The sequence below is a fragment of the Anabrus simplex genome, chromosome 10 (assembly GCF_040414725.1).
Source record: "Anabrus simplex isolate iqAnaSimp1 chromosome 10, ASM4041472v1, whole genome shotgun sequence".
Lineage (NCBI taxonomy): Eukaryota > Metazoa > Arthropoda > Insecta > Orthoptera > Tettigoniidae > Anabrus > Anabrus simplex.
In genome coordinates, this window is record NC_090274.1 from 49,121,654 (window position 1) to 49,145,050 (window position 23,397).

General features: G+C 39.0%; 1 protein-coding gene across 1 annotated transcript in view; it reads left to right on the forward strand.

Annotated features, from left to right (window-relative positions):
* Drl-2 (Derailed 2) overlaps window positions 1–23,397 on the forward strand; it is a 942,221-nt gene that overhangs the window by 918,104 nt on the left and 720 nt on the right. The window contains exons 10-12 of the mRNA XM_068229325.1: window positions 8,062–8,221; window positions 11,164–11,473; window positions 14,793–14,929. Of these exons, the coding sequence (XP_068085426.1) occupies window positions 8,062–8,221; window positions 11,164–11,473; window positions 14,793–14,929 (607 nt within the window). The remainder of the gene's footprint in view (window positions 1–8,061; window positions 8,222–11,163; window positions 11,474–14,792; window positions 14,930–23,397) is intronic.

A 23,397-nucleotide genomic window follows, 5' to 3' on the forward strand; every position in this document is an offset into this window, starting at 1 on the left:
TAAAAAACCCTTTCAGTTGTTTCACGTGGTAAAATATGAACTATTTTTCCATCTGCACTACCGTGGTGTACCATCTCTCTGTAGGCTTCTCTAGACGTCTTTAAAATTTAATTTTCACCCCTTGTAGGTTAACTTGTTTTATCTCCATAATCGCTTTCTGTATAGAGGGTCTTCTTCTTTACCCTAAAAACTATATAGCCAGTAAAATCTTCAAGCAGCCCATCACGACCCTTGGTTTCGCGACTATCCTCGAGCTGTTCCACTAGCTCTTCAAGGGCTTTAACGAACCCTTGCTCATCCTCCGGTAAAGAATAGTATGTTGTGGGCTCAGCGGTGGCCCTAGACTGGCACACGATATCCAAGTTTTGATACACTTCATCAGTAGCATGTAACATATTTGGACGTAATGTTTCATAATCTTCCGGAGAAAAGTTGGAATTTCTTATCGCCTCGGAAGCATTGAGGCTGAGAAGCAATGATTTCACCCTTTGCGTCACAGCTGTCGGAAGAGGATGGTCATAAGATCTTTCGAACCCTCGAGGCTGAGAAAGCTTTCAGTAATGTCCTGAATACTTCTTGCTGCCACCATTTATTTAGGTCAGGGGCTTTAGGGAATACATAAAAGTGTATGTTTCGTTCCTTTGCGTGCCTGCTATGATTTGTGCAGCCTGCAATGGCACAACAAACCATACTGAAACGTGTACACTATTACTGTTTTTTTACATCTTACCACATAAAATAAACATACACGGTTTCTTATACACCACAGCTATGTTACTATCGTGTATTATTAGCTCCTAGCTTCTGCGTGCACAGCGATTCTTATTATTCGTATACTACCTCATTCAGGGCAGCTTCAACGCGAGTGTCCTGCGTGACGTCACAGCTCTGCTTTGCTACTGCGCATCTCTCCCGTGATTCCTACCTTGTATTCTACGTACCTTGTTTTTTTTTTTTCTCTGGTGTATCCAGTGGCGGCGCGTGACTTTCATCCCTGGGGGTTCAAAAGAAGAAAAAATTGCCTCCCCCCCAACCTCTCCTCTTCCCATCTCCGCCAGCTTCTCTTCCATCGTGGGCCGTAACCTCCTAAACTAAGATGACATAAGTTCTAGAAAGTGATCAAATACAAGAGGAGCAGAAAATACGGTAGGCCTACATGCCGAGTTTTACCACATGCAAAATAAGAAATAACTGATTCATTGAAGTCCGCAGAGTCTCGAACAAAGTTCCTTTCAATTGACAACATAGCAAGAGCAATAAGTCTATCCTCGGTCATTGTGCTGCGCTAGAAAGTTTTTATTCTCTTCAGGGTAGAGAAACACCTTTCTGCTTCCGATGTCATGGGAATAGTAACAACTATATTTAAAAGTTTTCAATGGTATTACCTTGCCGCTATTCTTTGCCTCAATGATTTTTGAGTTAAGTTTCTCTCCAAAAGGTAATTATTCCAAAGAAGGCAAATTAATAGGTGTTTAGTAAGTAATGATATATTTGGGACAAGATATTAATTGGAATTTGACAGTTTAATGTGACTTTTGGTAGTAACGATGCTTTTCCACACTAGCGCTAGTTACGTGTTCTATTCTCTGTTGCCTAGTCAAATTCCCGTAAGGCCAATAGATGGCAGGCACATACCCCAACCCCAACAACACGACTAGGTAGTCTTGAGGCAGTGGCCTATTGCGCATGCGTAAAGAACAGAGATCCGTTTCTGCGATATCCTGGTCTTGCCTTAGTGCGTTGCCTACGAGATACATAAGGCCGGGAAATAGGAAGCAATTTGCCGCTGAAAAAGCGGCCCGATCGTGTTCACGGCTTGGCCGCTAGATGTCAGGTTTCCGTTCTGTTCTTGGCGGACTTTTAACATTGTGATGTGCGGACTAATAGTGATGTTGTGTTGATTTTGTGCAATTTATTGTCAATATTTTTTCTGTCGGTGTGTGTATGTGAGTTTGAGAAGATGGCGAACTGTTGTGTACCTCTGTGTACTTCCGATACTGCTAAAAAGCAAGAAAATGTGACGTTTCATAGCTTCCCTTCGGAGCGCGGTTTAAGAGAGAAGTGGAGGCAGGCCATTTCCAGGCAAGGTGATAAACTAGGATGTCTTTAGGTACCTAACAATTCTTATCGAGTGTGTAGCTCGCATTTTAATACGTCAGATTCACCGAGCTCGATAGGTGCAGTCGCTTAAGTGCGGCCAGTATACAGTATTCGGGAGATAGTAGGTTCAAACCCCACTGTCGGCAGCGCTGATTATGGTTTTCCGTGGTTTCCCATTTTCACACCAGGAAAATGCTGGGGCTGTACCTTAATTAAGGCCATGGATGCTTCCTTCCCACTCCTAGCCCTTTCCAGTCCTATCGTCGCCATAAGACATATCTGTGTCTGTGCGACGTAAAGCAACTAAAAAAAAAAGTCAGATTTTAGTGTAAGCACATCAATCAAGCGAATTCTTCCCAACAAAGTTCCTTCTGTTTTTAGTGTGTACCCTGTTCATAAACAGAACAGTAACAAGCGCAGGAAGGATCCAGCTCCCAGAAATGACGTACCATCAAAATTTAGTAGAATTTCTGATTAAGATAATGATATATCTTCAACAAATAACGGTTCTACACCAGTCACAAACGAAAAAGGGTTACAAGTCTCGTTTCTATGTAAGGGAAAGTCTACGAGTAGCTCTTTTAAATCGAAATATTTATTGACGAGAAAGTCAAATACCAGGTTAAGGGAAACAATATTTAAATTGAGAAGTAGGATACGGGCAATGAAATCAGAAAAACGTTTTAAGATATCTGAACTTCATCGAAAATTTCCGATCAGGATGATGCGTTCAAGAATTTCCGAAGGAAATCCCTGAACCGCAAAGTGCTGAAATTTTGAGAACTTCCTGCACCTCAGGTAAGCTAATCTTATGTATCGGTACGTCATACATTATAGATAATATTCTATGAGATTAAATGAATTGTTTCTTGTGATCATTTGAACATCAATGCTGCTGATATGTATTTGTCTTAATTGATCACGAAGTTTTCGTGAATTACTTATTTCGTCTTAACACAGTGTGAGACAAAGGCCTACGTTCTAGAAAATAATTCATACAATTGCTCTTAGTCTATTTTTTATCTTATATCTGTTTGGTGTCCTCTGAAATTACTAGTTTTAATTAAATTTTATAGTTTTTCGCAAACCAACGTGTTGAAATGAGCGCGCGAGACAGAATAGTAAAGAGAACTCTAGCGGCGCTTGTCGGAAGTATCTCGAGACAAGTTTAGAGTGCTGTATTTCCCGGCCTTGGTGTATCTCGTAGGCAACGCTTAGTGATGGCTTTCGTCCCCCCGCACCTCGCCACTCCCTTCGCCTATGTACGGACGGAGAGATCGTCTTTGCAAGGGGGTTCATTCCAGACAAGTATCCAGCCACAGACCTTGAGCAGCTCACATGAATTGAAAGCCAGTACGAGTATATTACGGATAGAGGGACTTAGCAAGAGCTTCGAGATTGACAAGGGAGTTATGAAAATTACGTAGTTGAGTACAATTTGATATAAACTGGAGGTTCAATGCTCCATTGCGCTATACCAGAAACCGCCACTGGGTGTATCGTAAGATATTTTCAACTTCGCTTTTGTAATGTCTAGGCAGAGTGAGCCCAAACAAAAACTGCTCATCCTGTGAGTCATGCGACGTTCTTTGTGAACGGAAAACGTCGTTTATCAATCAACCACTACTGATCTACATTTACAGCAATCACCCAGGTGTCAGATTCCCTATCTGTTGTTTTCCTAGCCTTTTCTAAAACGATTTCAAATAAATTGGAAATTTAATTAACATCTCCCGTGATAATTCATTATCCCTTACTCCCCTTCCTGTAAACAAATATTTGCCGCGATTAGTCCTCTTGAATTCCAACTTTATCTGCATATTGTGATCTTTCCTACTTTTAAAGACACCACTCAAACTTATTCGTCTACTAATGTCATTTCACGCCATCTCTCCACTGACAGCTCGTCTTTCTCCCAAGTCTTTCCAGCCCAAACTTTGCAAACATTTTCGTAACGCTACTCTCTTGTCGTATATCACGCAGAACAAATCGAGCTGCTTTTATTTGGATTTTTTCCAGTTTTCGAATCAAGTAATCCTTGTGAGGGTCCCATACACTGGAACCATACTGTACCACAGATTTCCCCTAAACATTCTTATAACCATGCGCACAGATCTGTACCCTTTACTTACATTACCGTTCATGTGATTACCCCAATGAAGATCTTTCCTTATATTAACACCCAGGTACTTACAGTGATCCCCATAAGGAACTGTCACCCCATCAACGCAGTAATTAAAACAAAGAGGACTTTTGCTATTACTGAAACTCACAACCTGACTTTTAACCCCATTTATCACTATTCTGAAGCAGCAGCCTCTACTGGAAATACTAACTGTCCCTCTTGTTGTACTGTTCTTCTTAATCTGTTTACCCTCCAGAGTTGGTGTTTCCCTCGGACTCAGCGAGGGATCCCACCTCTACCGCCTCAAGGGCAGTGTCCTGGAGAGTGAACTTTGGGTCGGGGATACAACTGGAGAGAATGACCAGTACCTCGCCCAGGCGGCCTCGCCTGCTATGCTGAACAGGAGCCTTGTCGGGGGATGGGAAGATTGGAAGGGATAGACAAGGAAGAGGGGAGGAAGCGACCGTAGCCTTAAGTTAGGTACCATCCCGGCATTTGCCTGGAGGAAAAGTGAGAAACCACGAAAAACCACTTCGAGGATGGCTGAGGAGGGAATCGAACCCACCTCTACTCATTTGACCTCCCGAGGCTGAGTGGACCCCGTTCCAGCCCTCGTGCCACTTTTCAGATTTCGTGGCAGCTAATCACACTAACCACTACACCACAGAGGCGGACGTTGTACTGTCACTGTCAATCAATATTTTCAAACGGAATACCGCAATAGACTAACATGAAGCTGTTCTATGCAGTCGGCACATAAATTACACTTTCAGTAAGATGTAGTTTACAGGGGAAGCCTAAAAGACGTTTTCTGTTGATACTTGATGGTTTAGGCTCACTCTACCTACGCATTACAAACACGAAATTATTGTTGTTGTTGTTGTTGTTGTGCTTGTTGTTTGAAAGGGCCAAGGTCATCTGCCCGGAATAAAAAACGAAATTGAAAATATATTCCAAAACAGCAGAGAAAAGGCGCTTGGCGTCTGTTACGGGAAACACGTGGTATATTGACGTACGGTAAGTGATTCAGGTCATTACAACAGTGAGAATAACAAGGCCCAAGGTTCGATTCCCTCCGGCTGGGTCGGAGATTTTAACCTTAAATGGTTAATTCCCTTAGCTCGGAGACTGGGTGTCTGTGCTGTCCCCAACATCCCTGCACACGTAACAGTATCCTCCACCACAATAACACGCAGTTACCTACACATGGCAGATGCCGCCCACCCTCATCGGAGGGTCTGCTTTTCAAGGGCTGCACTCGTCTAGAAATAGCCACACGAAATTATTACCAGCTCTTTACCTAGTCCTTTTCCGTCCCATGCCTGAGTTGACATCCGAGTTAGCATGTTTCCCAATGTCCCAAACACGAGTTCACTCTGACGCTGTAGTTTTATTTAAGGCTTGTTCATCGCATGCTCTGTTCAGACGATGGACGCCTTACCATATTTTGACGCTAATTATGTGCCTTTCACACCTGTCTCCTGAGATGGGCGCGCAGAAGTGTAAAGAAAGCACGAAGGAAAATTATATTTTAGAAATGTTATCGAATAAAAATGATCCTCACTTTTATGATTATAGTGAATATACGTTTATTGTCAAGTTCAGGTAAAAGAGACAAGAGAATACTATTGCTAACGTTGTCGTCCCAGTTCAGTAGCTGTGTAAATAACTTACAACTATTGTCGAAACATCTAGAAAAGTCTGGTATGGGGCATGCATTAAGGCTGAAAAGAACTTGGGAGTAAGAAAAAAAGGTTAAATTAAACGATTTTGTCACAATAATTCGAATTACTTACCAGTGACAATAATCACATGTGGAAGCAGATTAAACCTCCCATTTTATGGTTGAAATCAAAACGCCAGGACCTTTTCTTAATTACACTTCAGCTCTCTTACCAATGCTTCATGAAATGAGGATCCTCATTAAAACACAGAATATTTAATAAACATACTCTGATATAACAAGTAACATCGATAGATTAGGGTGAGAAAATTAGAATAAGAACATTAGAATGAAGTACCTCAATTTACTTAACTTAAACACACTTGTTCTTGGAAATAAATAATTAAGAAGTCTTGGAAAGGAAAAAGCTTTAAACTGTTAAAGGGATTAGAACTCTTTAATTCCGGAACCTCAAAATTATAACTGCTTGATACGTCGAGCAAGATCTGGAAAAATAAAATCTCAACTATTCGTAAAAATCTTGTAAGTACTGAGATGACAAAAAATTAATAATGTAGATGAACAAGAATCAGTTCAATCACGGTTCAGGGTACAACTACGAAGTTGATAAGTTTCAAGATCACACGTCCATAATCATAGGCTAGTGATCATTCATAACCAAAAACATCTTTGTTAAACAAGCTAAAGGAAAATAATCAAAATAAATGACAGTATCAGGCAACAAAAGTGAACAGTACACAAGACATCATACAATGTACGATTAACTAGCATAAGACAGCTGATAATTTTGAGTTTTCGTTTACATCAATGTAAATATCACATAAATACTCTAGATATAAATCTGAAGATATACTATTAGGCCTAACCTCACACATAGTAAACTTTGTAAGAATCTGAAGAAACTGGAATCATAACATACCTTCAAAATTTTATTTAAAAAATGATGTTAACAGAAGAAAAATTTGGTCATAACGTTTATGAAAGATTCCCAATGGGGTAGTTATGAAATGCTAATGCCTAATACAAGTATAGTTCTCATGCCGATATAATTGACATAAGAAATGGATATACATAAAATTTCGATTTAAAATTTACCAATAATATTGTATCATTGAATTTAAGTTTCCGGAATCAATATTTACTTACTTAAGATAAGGTTATATTATGCAAATTCGAACTACTATAAGGGCATCAAGAAACAATTGCCCAATATTAAATCAAAGTGAAATGAAACATTTCGACGCCTTGCGCCAATGTTAATATTTTAGGTATGATCCTGGTGATCCTTAGCCAGGATCATACTCCAAACCTCTGTACTTCCTTATCTTTTGCGATGAATGCAAAAATCCGTCTGACTTGGAAGCCATCTTCTTCACGACAACAAAAGTCCCTAATCTTTTATTTGTATCCAATTATTTGCCACATTGTCGCAGTTATGTATAATGGCCACTTGATGCGCCACCTACTGGATGAAAGTTTAGTTAACAGTCACTCCAACAGATAGCGTTCAAATGCACACCAGCTGCATTTCCTCGTAACTTCAGGAAATGGAAAATTTAAGGTTAAAAACACCAATGACACAAATTTCCAAATAGTTCAAAATGTAATTAAGTTCCGTAGGAACGTCACAGATTTCAAAGAAGTCTGAAATGTATCGAACGTTACCCTTCATATATTATTCCAATCAATAATCCCTCTTCCTATGAACGAATATGTGTCCCAATTTGTCCTCTTGAATTCCTACGTCTCTTTCATCAACAGTGCCTCAGATTACTTCTAAAAATTAGCTAACGTGACCACATTACGAAGGAAGATGTCCTGTGCAGAAATGATCTGCGGAACTTACACAAAGTCGTTGTCGAAAGAAGACTGTGATTTACATGCTATGTTCATCGGAATGATAACGAAAAGATCAAAAAAATTGCGCTGATGTGGATATTTTGGGGGGACACAGAGGAAGAGCATGATATCCAACACGGATGTCAAACATTTGCAAAGAATTCGTATCATATGGATGTCTACTGGGATGATAAGCGGGATGATTCGCTGGAGAAATCCCGTTCCCTCATTAAACTACTGAAGTTGATGTCTATGAAGCTGTGTAGTTGTGTTGAATGTGTCAAAACAGGATTTCTTTTGCTTCTTCTTTCAGATCAAGCCTCCAGGTTCCAGGTGTCCCTGCTCCTAGCTGAAGGGACTATGCTCCATGGGTTCTCTCACAAGAATGTGCTACCGGTGATAGCAGCTAATGTGGAGAACATGAAGCAACCTCTGCTAGTCTATCCTTACTCTAACAAAGGCAATCTCAAGAGGTCAGTAACTTAACAATTTTGTAACCTACCATGAAAGTATTTTGATAGATCTGACAGGATTTGACAAAAATATGTTACCACTTCCAGCATCTAGGTCACATTATATCCTGATAACTTGAAAAATAACAGCGCTTCATGACTAATACTACTATCATTAACAGCGTATATAAGCTTGGGTTATTAGCCATCTTACGCCCTCTGCGCAAGCTATTCTTATAAGACCAATGAGTCCTAGGTTACAACTAGTGAGACCCCAAGGTAGCCCTAGCAAAGCACCACAAAATTAGTACCATAAGACTAATGTGTAGCAGCCATCTTAGCCACTCCTCCTCCCAAATGAGGAGGCAATCCCATAAGAGCAATCCATAGCAGTCATCTTGCACACTCCTTTTCTCCTTCTCCTCCTCCTCAGCAGAGGGATCTTGCTGTACAACATGATTGTACACCAGGGTCAGACAGGAAGAATGAGCTGGAGGTGGTAAAAAAGCTTTCCATGGACAATAAAAAATAAATAATTAGGTGGCAAGTATACTTATCACAGCCTGTGAAAGGGATAATTGAAGTTGTAAAATACAGGGAGGATGATTTAAGACTTTGTAGTGGAGTACCGAGGCATAGGAACGCAGATAAGCAGTGACAGCCAGTGCAGTGCCCACAATGGCGAGTGGATGTAGTCATGTCAAACAAGCGGCATGATTACGCTGTATAAACTAAGCAAAACTGGACTCACCAGCTATATATGTTCTCAGGATGAATAAATAAATAAATAAATAAATAAATAAATAAATAAATAAATAAATAAATAAATAAATAAATAAATAAATAAATTTAATTAATTAATTAATACATAAATACATAAATAAATAAAATAGTAAATTAAACTCATCACCAAATGAGTCCGTTGAGATCGTAAATGTAATCATTTCTTTGCAGTACATGCTAACAAATTTGAAATACCAGTTTCCTGAGCTAATCTTCTAAGCGACTTAGGTACACTGACTTGCAGTTCTCCCTTTACACTGTTTGCCCTTATTTTCAAAGGCACCATTTAACTGGTTTCTTCTCCTTGTGCAACTAACACTCAACCAAAAATATTACCTGCATTTTAGTGTAACTTAACCATTGCAATAATAATCTCATAACAAACCTTAAAAACCCAATAGTTACTAGCGAACTGCTGTGTCAGCTGCCAAGAATTCTTATCACATGAAACTTGACACCGGCACTCACTTCAGGATTCCGGTGGCCTGTGAGCAGAAGTGTGTAGTCTTAAATTATGTACTTCCTGTTTCTTCTGGTCAGGAAGAAAACATTAAAACAAATTATTTTTTATTTATTCTCCAAGAGAGATATCAGCTTACAAATAGAAAGTGACCATAGGGGTCCTGAAACAAGAACACAATTATATGTATTGTTTAGTAATAGGATTGAATCCCTATCATGTGAAGTACAAATGGTGATGGAGAATTTTAAGTGAGCCCTTAATAATGTGTAAGGCAATGTCAATTAGACAAGCAATCCAAGGCTTTTCAGGTCAACATTGGCACAGTACCCCTACTGCCAAACAGTAGTCCTAAAACACACCAGTATTTTCAATGGAAAATGATAGCGATCAGAGAGGTGTGGTAGACAGGGTTCATTGATGGGTCTCTTCTCCTGGTAGACTTCAGATACCTGATTTAATAATAATAATAATAATAATAATACTTTATTACTGGTAATACCATTTTACATAACAGAAGAGAAGAATAAACAAAACAAAACAAAACACACTAAAAATAAAGTTCAATGGAGTATAAGTAGAAAAATATGTACAGATATATACACAGGTTATATTACAAGTAAACACAGGAATGTAATAGTCTATTCTGGAGATTATGCAAGTGATTTCTCAATTTTGACAATGAGCAGTTAAATACATCAATATCCACTTTGTTTAGAGATCTTGATATTCGTTCAATTGGCCCATTGAATGCGTAGTCAGTTCTATGCCAATTTGTAGACAATGTATTCTTGAACCTTGTGCGTCTGTCTGGTACATGTACATTAATTTTTGCAAGGAGTTGTGGACAATTCACCAAGGAATGAAGCAATTTAAAAATGAAGAGTGTATCCAATAAGTCACGGCGTTGTGACAGGCTATGCAGATTTAAGGACTGTTGTAAGGATGTATAATCAACATTATCATATGAGAATCCTGCTCTAAATGAATATAAACGAAGAAATTTATGTTGTACTGAATCTAATCTATGGATAGAGGTCTTCTCTTTCAAAGCAAATTGTTGGATCTAATACAACAGCTTTTCTGGTGTACTGGTTTATTGCGACAATATCAGCATGTCTATGGTAAAAGATCCTTTAGAGGATTCACAGCGTACTTCTTCATGGGTTTTCCATCCTAAAGATCTCAAAGAATGGGGATAAAGCACTTCTCACTTCTTGATGTCCTGTGTTCACCAGTATTTCACCTTTGGGGCATGAGCCCAGCATGTATCCAAGAGTTTCAATCTCACTGCAGTCTGGAAAATGGCAGCAGGTTGGCTGGAACATCGACCTGGTATTGAACGAACCACTGTAATGTTGCATAACCATCTTCAGGGCATTTGACCATTTGGAGCATGAAATCCCCTTCCTACTGTTCACCCAATAGTTATATGTGTACTGGGCATGTTGGCCTTGCAGTTAGGGGCGCGCAGCTGTGAGCTTGCATCCAGGAGATAGGGGGTTCGAACCCCACTGTCGGCAGCCCTGAAGATAGTTTAGTTTCCCATTTTCACACCAGTCAAATGTTGGGGCTGTACCTTAATTAAGGCCACGGCCACTTCCTTCCCACTCCTACGACATTCCTATCCCTTCGTCGCCATAAGACCTGTCTGTGTTGGTGCAACATAAAACAAATTGTAAAAAAAAAAAGTTATATGTGTATTTCTTTTCTGCTGCAGGTTTCTTCAGAACTGCCGTCTCCGAGGTGAGGAACAGTACACCCTGCTGACACAGGACATAGTAGACATGGGAATTCAGGTGGTACTGGCTATGATGTTCCTCCACGGACAGCGAGTGTGTCACAAGGACGTGGCCACAAGGAACTGCGTCGTGGACGAGAAACTGAGGGTGAAGGTGACGGACAACGCGCTGTCCCGAGATCTCTTCCCGGGAGATTACTATTGTCTAGGAGACAATGAGAACAGGCCCATCAAGTGGCTGGCTATCGAGAGCTTGCTGCACAAACAGTTCACGGGAGCATCAGATGTGGTAAGTCCAAGGTGATTGCATTCGCTCTTGTGCCCGTGTGCCATACAGCTGGCGTCAGGACAAACTGCACGAACTAAGAGCTAGGAACTGAATTTTGCTGTAAGTTTGACCCACGGTGTGCTCATTTTGGTATAGCTGTTTACCTGAACGTGTTCAGGGTTTAAAAATACCTAGGCCTAACAAGAACATTGTTATAACAGAAAATGTTTTAATATTGATGGTTTACTTGTTTAAAATCAGATGATGTACAATTTAGAATCTCTGTCTTTACAAAACAAAATTGATAACGTAGTCAATAAAATAACAGTTTTAGACGTTTAGAAATGAAATGCTACTTCTCTCATTCAGCTACGCCTATTTTTGAAGCATTACCATACAGGAAGTAATAAATATCAGTGGCAGCTGGGTGTTGGACCAAAATTTTCAGTGTCACATTTTAATACAGTATTTCGTTCAAGGATATTTATTGACAGTGACAGCATAGAAGAGGGAAAGTTAGTTAGCAGTGGCTGAGTGAAGCTGCTGTATGACTGTAGTGTGGTGAAAAGCACGGAGTACTGCAAAGCATTTGCTAAATAATTGTTAATATTAAATCTTGTTTCAGCAACTAGAGCATAATGAACTGAAGTCAAGCAATATGAGCACTAGTTCCACTAGCTGGTCAGAACACTGTGAACATGCTGTTGCCAATGTAGCAAAGCATAACATCTATAACTCAATACAGTGCAACACTCAATGTACAAGCCAGCAGCAATGCTTACTTGAGCATGGTTCATGCTAGCATGCACCTCAATGTTGCCAAGTCGTGCACAGTGCCAGACAAAATATGAAACTGATGCACTTCAGTGCTGGCTTAACAGAAACATTTCCCATGAGAACTAGGCGAGCAATGACCTGCACTTCGATTGCCTTGTAAAGGTACACTCCTCTTCACTCCTCTTAGAAAGCTTGCACAAATAGGAGCAGAAGGACAGGAGGTAGTTACTGGAAGTTCGAATATTTAGCGCGGTTCTGGAAACTTACCCTCAACAGATTTAGCATAAGACAGAGAATTGTAGAATTTTAAGAGTATAAACGGTTCCTTAAAAGAAGCACGAACCCATGCACAGCTGCCTCGGCAATCGTGGCTAGGTAGCTTTCCTTGAGGGCAAACCTTTTCCACAACTCAGCCATAATCCCTGCTATGGTACCTCTTGCACCCACTAAGAATCCCTAAACGGTGAGGGAGTTTATGTGTTACAACTGAAAAATTTTAATTGGACGAAGGGGAAAGAAAATAATCCATGGAGTGATGTGGCACAACAGGTAAGGAACAATGATCTCAACAGTAAGAACTGTCTCAGGTTAATGATCAGAACATGAAATGTTTTGTTGCAAAAGATCACAACATGGAAAGATGTATGCAAACTTTGACACTGATTCTTCCATACAAGAGGCCGTTCAGTTTCTGTGCTACAATGAGCACATTAGAATCATGTACTATATACCTTCATGTCAAAAATAAATAAAATTTAAAATCATTTCTAAAATATTATTATATTTTTATATTTAATTTTACGTATGGTGGCAGCCTCAGCCAAGTTGTTGGTTATTCCCTGTGCTGTATCTGGGAGAGTGGATGATGCAATAATCACCTAACAACTACAGCTCGCCCAGTGATGTTATGGTCTCACATAGTGGTGTGATAAGCTTCCATACAATGTGACCGCTTCTTATACTACAGTAATTCATGGTTCAGTGAGTATCATGGCTTCTGAGTTATGTATTTCCATATGCTGTAGATTTTTAAATGAAATTCAGACCAAAATTTTGAAAATTCACAAGGATGAATTGAATTGCAGACAGTGAACCAGAATATCATCACATGCTATAATGCTTGTCTACAGTCTGATTAACATTTACTGTAATGTCCGACTCGTTGGCTGAATGGTCAGCGTACTGGCCTTCAGTTCAGAGGGTCTCGGGTTCGATTCCCGGCCAGGTCGGGGATTTTAACCTTCATTGGTTAATTCCAATGGCCCGGGGGCTGGGTGTTTCTGCTGTCCCCAACATCCCTGCAACTGACACACCACACATAACACTATCCTCCATCACAATAACACGCAGTCACCTACACTTGGCAGATGCCGCCCACCCTCATCGGAGGGTCTGCCTTACAAGGGCTGCACTCGGCTAGAAATAGCCACGCGAAATTAATTAAATTTACTGTAATGAAGTAAGTTTTATTGCTTTTCTATCTGATAAGCTATTCTTCGAAGTTGATGGGTTTTCTACAGGCATACAGGAACAGTGTGATAGTGACTGACACGAGACATGCAGAAAGGACAACAACCCTTGTGGAACATTAAATTGGTCCACCTATTCAAATTGGTAAATATTGGTTGGAAACTTCTCGAAGATAACCATTCATACAGCAAAGTTTCTCTCTAATCAATTTTACTTCAGAATTCTAGAGGCATATCTGCCCATTTTTGGTTTTATTGGACAACTGAATAAGACTTAGTTTACAAAGTCATAAGAGGCAAGTCCATGAGACATAATTTTCCTCCACCACAGTTCCAGATCTTCCAACCACTGAAATAGTTGTCTTCTGACAGGCAACATACAGAGCCCAGCCAAACCAGTGGAGCTGATTCCCTCCAGAGTATAGTTTTGTTGAATTGTTTCATAACCATTCCACGCTCCACCAGCTACTGCTTTATCCGTATTCAAATTGGTACATAATTATTGATGTTTTTTAAATACATTCTCATCTGGGTCATCCAGCAAACCCGTTTTATGTCCTAGTTTTATATATCATACACACAAAACTCTGAACATCTACATTACCCCATTTAATCTTGAATACTTGTCAATACAGATCATAATGAAGTTTGTCATACGATAACCCTTGTGGGATTTGCAACATCTAGAGTGTCTTTGATAAACCGTTCTGTAAAATTTACAGGTAAAAATGTTCCACATCCTGCAAAAGATAAAGTACATGTTCATTCTTATACCACAAGTAGGCATGTAATTAAGATTACATTAATTAAAAAATTGATTGATGTCATGTAATATTTAACATGTGGAATGGATAGAAAGATGCCGGGTTCAGCTGAGATACATTGTCACCACAGCAATGTCCAATTCATTGTGGATGGTGAGGCAAAACTGAAAGATTTTCATTCTATCTGAACCTGAGCTGTATAATATTCCTCTCTTCCCTGCTTTATCTATCATAAAGTGATCATAAAATGGATTATTCATCATTTTACATAAATTATAGCTAAACCTCCACACACACTGAAATTACCTTTTTTTTCTTTCTCATCACTAGTGGGCATTTGGAGTTCTGTTATGGGAGCTGACGACGCTTGCGCAACAGCCGTATGCCGAGGTGGATCCTTTCGAGATGGCCGCTTATCTACGGGATGGATACCGATTGGCGCAGCCCATAAACTGCCCTGATGAACTGTGAGTACTATTTTCTTTTTATATGATAATCATGAAGAGAATGCTCCTGTTGTCTGGGTCATCAGTCCCTAAAATGATATGCTGCAGCTCTGTCACTTTATCCTGTGCTACATCCTCTCTACAATAACTACATTATTACTACAGAGTTCGATAGCTGCAGCCACTTAAGTGCAGCCAGTATCCAGTAATCGGGAGATAGTGGGTTTGAACCCCACTGTCGGCAGCTCTGAAGATGGTTTTCCGTGGTTTCCCAATTTTCACACCAAGCAAATGCTGGGGCTGTACCTTAATTAAGGCCACAGCTGCCTTCTTCCCATTCCTAGAACTTTCCTATCCCATCATCACCACAAGATCTATTTGTGTCAGTGCGACGTAAAGCAAATAGCAAAAAAAAAAATACTACTCCATCTAATCAGCTTGTCATATTCATGTCTTAGTCTACCTCTACCTATCTTACTGTTGTATGTCCGGCGCTCCCTTCTCGCTCCGCCAGCCAGCTACACGCGCGCCAGTGTGTCATTCTTCTAGCCTCGACGCGCAGCCCTCAGTGCGCGTGCCTGGACCGTCGTGTGTGTACTATAAAGAGGAACTCCCAGCCTGTCCAGATGCCCACTTGCCCCGGTGTCCAGCTCCAGAATACACCTTACGTCGAGCACGGAGGCTACTCCTCTTGAAAATGTGCTTCGGCCAGGTGGACTGAATTTCTGGCAGTACGAGGTCTCACCTCTGGCCACCGCTCCTCTTGCCTATTCCTCTGCATATGTCCAGTCATACTATTACATGCCGTATATTTCCCTACTTAAAGCAAGCTCCCTTGGTTTCGCTAAGTAAGAATTCTTCCAACATTGAACTTGCTTTTATGAACTCAGCAAGGAAGGACTTTCAAAGACATTTATGTCAGTGCTTCGGATAGTTTTCGACTATCAACTTTTCATATCACAAAGACTATCTTTTCGAGATAGTAGTGGATGTAAATACTGCAAACTTGTATATAGTGTACAAAAGATAGACTCTTTCTCAAGATTCGTAATTCATTTTGCTTCAAGTTAAATTTCAGTTTTATTTGTGTAAATAGTGTATTTTGCATTTGAAGCGAATAAAGAAGTGGTGTTTTGTAAATCTCAACCTTGGTTACAACACTTACCATCTATGTGTTCTACAAAAACTAACTGAACAACTTTCAGCTGTCTCAAGATCTGCTCTATCATTCTCTCTCTTCTTCTGGTCAAATTTTGCCAAATCATTAGGGTCCAGTTTTTGTTTTGTTTTTGTTTTGTTTTTTGTTTTTTACACTGTTATAAGTAGCCCCGGCTGCTTATGAGCTGAAAATGTTAGAAATATGCAAGCATTTATGACTTTAAAATATTACAAATATTTTTGGTCATTTTTTGAAATCTTCAAAATCTCGCCACTGTTTAAATTAACATTATATTGAAACTATACTGTTAAAATCTAGAAAATTCAATAATAAATAAATAAAAATATTAATTTTATTATTATATTTTGCATTTACTTAATTACTCATTCCAACTCTAGACTCACCACAGAATGAAATAAACGTCACATTTTGATGGACGATCAGAAAGAATTACAATAACAAATTACATATATTTTAATGTTTTCAAGTAAGAACGATCTTCTGTTTTCAAGCAACTTTGACTTGTAACGGGAAAAAGGCCGCTCAACGTTGCAGGATGTTACTGGGCCATATTTGACATTCGTCAAATCATTTTAGTTCAATTGAGGCTCAGTATTGTGTCGCTTTATACACATCTGTCTCTTTGTATACAGCCTACCCTATATTTCTAAAGCAGATAATGTAATAAATTACAGACAACAATAACGAGATGTGAAAAATCCATCTTTGAGACAACTGAAAGCAGGTATGCAAAAATGGAATAAAAATATAGAAATATGAAGAAAAAACATGAAAATTCATGGGGAAATATGACCATATTATGAAAATTACCGGAAGAGACAAAAAAATGTTAAAAGAGCCAAAATATGACTTTATATGACCCGGAAAACTGCATAATTTTAGTCACCATAGATAAAAGCATGCTAAACTTGTATTTTCCATGGAAAGAATATAAAGAAATAAAATACAGTCGAACCTCCCTTCTGCGGACACCGTCGGTTCCGAGGAAAAATGTCCATTACGAGAGGTGTCCACTAAAACAAGTTTGTAAAAATAATCGAACAATTTTAACAGCAAAGAACACCCACCTTAGATATAAGCATACATATCTTTATTTTTATTATTGTAAGTCATTTCTGTGTTAGTATTTAATAGAGAATTTTTATAAGTGATTTAACATCATTTACAAACATTACAGCTTCGTAAAGTAATCATGAAGCTTCATCTGTGTAAATTTAGCACATGTTTTCTTAACTGCAATATTCTCCAAAACGGAATAAAGTCTGTTAAATGGTTCCATAGTGTTCTCGCCGTACTCGCGGTCTAGCGTGACACACAAATTCTCACTTAAAGTCCCTTGTCACTTTCTACAATCACATTTCTTCTTGCCTCGAGATCTAAACATGATCATCCCTTGTTACTCGTGTTTAACAGAAAACTACAATATTTTTGTCTCACTAATTAGTGCCTGTACTGTCTTTTCCTTCTCAAGTTGACTATCAGTGACAATCTGAGTTATGAATAGAATGATGCAAGAAGGGAGGAAAATCCCCAGGTAACTTGTAACTCAACGGTCTCTGGCAGCATTTCTAGGCAATTAGAATTCTCGGAATAGGCCTATACACCACTAGGTAGAACTGCATTCTGATGTACTTTCTCTCCCCTTGCACTCGAAATAGTACCAACATTCAAAAGAGATTTCCTTATGTCTGAACAATGGTTATAAATTGTCCTGCAACATATAAAGTGTCCGCTTAAGTCAAGTGGACAGGAAAATGGCAATGTCCACTGTCTGGAGTTTGAGGTGTCCGCTTAAATGAGGCCAATTTAACACTTGTCTTATGTAAAATAAAGTCGGTTCCGAGAAAATTGTCCGTATAGTGAGGTGTCCGCTGAATAAGGGTGTCCGTTAGGGCAGGTTTGACTGTATGACGTGTCATAAACATCCGGGCCCTAGTCATAAGCATGTCTATTTCTGTGCATGTTATTGTCCATGTTTCACTAACATACTGTGCTACGCCCCACTCTGAAGTCTTCAAGAACATCTTCCTTCTATGTATGATTGACGAAATTCCTTAAGACAGGCCTTCCTTGCTTGTGACAGTCTTCACCTTATATCCTCTTTCTTCCGCCATTTCAGCCTGGCTTTGACACAGATTTCACCAAGTGGTTGTTTCATTTGAACAAGATGGTGTATCTCATCACAACTTATTTTGTCCCTCCTTGTTTTCTGAATCATAGTTCTTAAGAACTTCATTTCCACTGCTTGTACTTTTCTGATATTTCTGTTGGTTTGGAGGCAGGTTTCTAGAATGTATGTGGTAACTGGTGTAAAGAAGCTTCTGTAGAGTATCAATTTTGATCTTAGTGGAACTTGCTTATTCTGAAGAAGTTTTCTTAAAAGATGATACAAATGTACTCCATTCTGTATTCTACTAGTAATGTCCGCACATGGTCAGCTATCTGTTGTTACTACAGTGCCAAGGTAGCGGAAATGATATGTATTTGTTCTAACTTTGATCCATCCAGAGTGATGTTCGTACAGATGCTCTGTTGACTAACAGGCAACACTTGAGACCAAATTGGTTCAATATAACATTCCAGTCATTCAACATCTATTGTACTTCGGCCACATCATCCCACATCCCATCATCTGCGAAGGCAAGAGTTTTATACTCAGAGTTGTTGTTTAGTCTCTTAACTCTTTTCAATATCCCATCCATTACTAATGAATAAAAGTGTAAAAAGTAAACTGCCTTGTACACCCTGCCTAGTCTCAAACCACTCCGAATATCCATCGCCTATTTGAATACAACTCTAGCAATGTTCATACAGCATTTTTACTTTATTAATTAAAGCAAGTGGTATAGATTTATTCTCAAAGCATTCCCAGTTTTTTCCCTCTCTGTACACTACCGTAAACCTTTTCAATATATAGGAAAATGAACATGACATCTTTTCCTTTTTTTCTCAGTGTTTTTCCATTATCATCCTTACAGAAAATATTAGATCTCTTGTTGACCTAGTCCTTGTAAAACCGTACTGCTCCTCTTCAAGCCATGGTTCAATGATAGTTCTTCATCTCTGTTCTATGATTCGTTCCATTATCTTGAGTCCATGAGATAGAAGAGTGATATCACTGTAGTTGTTGGGATTCCATCTGTCTCCTTTCTTAAATAGAGGGACAATGACTCCTTTAGCCCAATCTCTGAGTAGTTTTCCTTTTTTACAAATGGTGTTTAGGATTCTAAACAACCACCGCAATCCTTGCACTCCAGCAGACTTGATCATGTCAATGCTTACCTTTGAGCGAGTACAGATCCGATTCTCGAAATGGATCAGTAAAAAGTGTTTGGGTATCAAGCTGTCGTTGTCAGATTATGATTTGTTTTATACAAACATGTGTATTGAGTCTCTTAGGACTAGGCGCAGGTATATCAATGCATGTTTCATACACAAATGTGTCGGTAATTTCCTTGACTGTCCCAATTTACTCCAGCTGCTACCAATTCAAGTTCCTTCCCGCAACACCCGACAGGCTGTCTCCTTTCACTTACCCAGGTGCAGAACGGAATCACACAGAAACTGTTGGTTTATGCAGGCCCTAAGATCCCTGAACGAAATTAGCAGGATAGTGGATATATTTCACTAATCAGCTACTGAAATTTGCAGACATCATATGGACACTTCATAGATAGAGTGTTCCTTGTATCTTGTACTGCGCATTTGGTAACTGAAAGTTATATATTCTTCCTTCCTTCGGTCATTTCAAATGTATAAACATTTTTCTGTTTTCATGTCTTTTCTTTCTTTCTTATGATTTTTGTAAATATGTATATATTATATATTGCTTAGTTATAATTAGTAGTAGTAGTAGTAAGTGCTGTTGAATGTATTATATCATCCATAATTGGAGAATTAATAACTCTGTTGATGATAAAATAATCAAATCAAATCAAATCAAATGTTCTTTAAGGCACTTTCCACTTCCGTCCATGTTATAAGAGGCTCCACATTTTGAATACTGGTATGTTCTTTCACTGTGATCTCCTGCCGATTGATGTTTAAATTTTCAGTAGAACATCATCTGCAAAAAGCCTTATCTGTGATTAGTCTTTTCTGAAATAATTGCAAAGAATTTGGTAAATTATTCCAATCCCTAACTCTCCTTCTTATAAACAAATATTTGCCCCAATTTATCCTCTTGAACTCCAACTTTATCTTCATATTGTGAGCTTTCCTTCATTTAAAAAACCCACTCAAACTTATTTGTCCACTAATGTCATTTCATGCCATGTGTCTACTGACAGATTAGAATGTACCACTTAGTGGAGCAGCTTGTCTCCTTTCTCCAAAGTCTTCCCAGCCCAAATTTAGCAATATTTTTATAATGCTACTCTTTGATTTGAAATCACCCAGAACAAATCGAGCTGCTTTTCTGTACATTTTTTTTTTCTATTTCTTGAATCATGTGAGCCTGGTGAGGGTCCCATACACTGGAATCATACTCTAGTTGGGGTCTTACCAGAGACTTGTATGCCCTCTCCTTTACATCCTTACTACAACCCATTAATACTCTCATAACCATGTGCAGAGATCTGTACCCTTTATTTACAATACCATTTATGTGATTACCCCTATGAAGATATTTTCTTAGAAGATGTAGGTGAAGAGGTGGCGTGGAATGATATTAGTAGATGAGTAAGCATAAATGGAGTTTTTATAAGTAGGAAGGATCACAGCATGAAGATAAATTTGGAATTCTAGAGGACAAATTGGGACCAATACTCATTTATAAGAATAATTTACAGTAGAACCTCATTAATGCGGACTAACTGAGGCTCAAGATTGCCTGAATTAATGAAAGTCTGAATCAAACAAAATAACTTACGAAATGAGCCTTGGCACATATTTAAACACTCTGTTCAGTTACAAGAACATGCACAGTTCAGTATTTCAAATTTAATAAATACAAATGTTATTTAGTATACAAAATATAATATTAGATCTCTTGTTGACCTAGTCCTTGTAAAACCTTGTAAAACACTATTAGGCCCTACAAAATACAGAATGATTAGTGTAATACAGAATTAGAACATGGCAATCAACTCACACCTTCACTGACCACACCTGACATGCTCACTGGTTTGAAGAAACTGCTGATCTTTTCTTGACTTCCTTTGACTTTAATTTCTTTAATAATTAACTCACGCAGATGCCTCAAATGTTCATCATATGCAGATGTGTTTTAATTGTTGTTATCTTCAACATATTTAATGATGGTCTTTAATTTTGGCTTAGGGTTAATAATAACACCTGCTTCATCCCGGTCATATTCATCCATTTCAGAGTTTTCTGCAGCGATCACACTTTCAGTGATCTCCTCCTGCGTAGTTTACAACATTGTGCTCGTAACTCAGCTTTACACTGTAATTGCATTTATGTATTATTATTATTAAACGGCTGTCAGGATTAAGCGAAGTCTGGTCTAATGGGGCCCGGATTAATGAGGTTCTACTGTACTTTGAAATTGTTTTTAAGAAAAGACTAGAGGACCCGTGCTGCTCTGCAATATTCATTATAAACAGGTCAAATAACTCGTCTTGATATGCCTGTCGTTGTCATATTGTTTTGCCTGCCATTTTCAAAGGTTTTGAAAATGAAAACCTACAACCTGTTTTCCAGTCTTTGACTGGGTCAAGGATGGAATGAATGAACCGTATATAGGCTATTATTACAATGGGTTCGCCACTACCAAGATGATTTATGAATGATGGATAAATGCTATGTAATGATAATGGAGAATGTTGCTTAAATTAAAGATGACAGGGAAAACTGGAGTACCCAGAGAAAAACCTGTACCGCCTCTGCTTTGTCCAGCACAAATCTCACATGGAGTGACCGGGATTTGAACCACGGTATCCAGCGGTGAGAGGCCGATGCACTGCTATCTGAGCCGCAGAGGCTCCTTTCAATGGTTTAATGAACATTTAATAAGAAGCGTGTTATGGTATGCCGCAGTTCGTAGTCAGAATTAATCCATTCTGCTGCCATTATGTCATCTATTTGGTAAAAATCGATCCATATAATTGCTTTTTTTTATCCTGCAGTTCTTGATGTAAAGCTCGGTATTGTGTCGTAGAAGGCAATGGTATTTCTAATCGCAGTTCTTCTATATAGAACGGTTGTCTTGTGAGCTCATAGGTTAGTCTCGAATGAGAGATTTTTGCCAAACAGGGAACTTTTTTAAGGTACATGGCCTTCACTCTTTCTAGTGTAGCTAGGTTATCCTTCGATAGGTGTTCACAGATAATGTCTAAGGCATATGTCATGATGGGGTCTGTTTGTACTTAGACTTTTTTCCCTCAGCAGCATGCAAGTTATTAGGAATGCTCTGCCATCTGTTGAATGTAATTGGAAGCTGGGAAAGGTTAAAAGAATCAAAGAATATCTAGCAGGGAATGGTATTCTTCCATGATCAGAGGAAATGTATACTCTCTGGCTTGACAGGTATTAATCAAACATGGCTGCATGCAATGATATTACTCAGGATCTTTCTATATTCAAATCAGAAGTACAATAGAATAATACTACATTTAAAAGAAACAAACTATATACACATATATATATCAGTAAAAGGTCTTCACCACTATATGCCATACAGACGTCACGCTGATTCGTCCCAAAATTTGGCCACTTCAAGGGCATTTGGACTGGCCAGCACCAAGTCTTCCATTGTGCAGTTTGATGGACACAGGGGGCAGCATAGCAGGTGTTCGGTTGTCTGAAGTTCACCACAGTCACAAAAGGCCGTATCGATGGGAAAGTTCCATATTTGTAGATTCTACCTACTCCAAATCTAAGTCTGTTTAAGGACCTCCATGTCAACCAGTCCTCGGTGTGACTGAGAGGCAACACTTCCCGTGGTTCCATCCATTTCAAGAGGCCAGGAGTCTTTTGTTTCCATTTGGTAATCCTGACTTTGTCCGATGATCCTTCTAGGTGTTCTGAAGATGTTAAAAAGGCTTTCCTGGACTTCAGTCTTCATTGGGCAGGTTGGTATCCAAAGAGTGGATGTGATGGCAATAGATTTGTTTTAAGCCTTTCGTTATTAGCAGTAACCTCTCTCCTGACATCACAAGGAGCAATACCGGCAAGGTAATTGATTTTCTCAACAGGAGTTGGCTTCAAGATACCAGTAATTATTCTACAGCTTTCATTGAGTGCCACATCTATCTGTTTTGCATGGGCAGATTTGTACCACGCTGGACAGGCATATTCACTGGCGGAGTAACATAAGAATAATAGTGAAAATGTCAGTCGCTGAGCA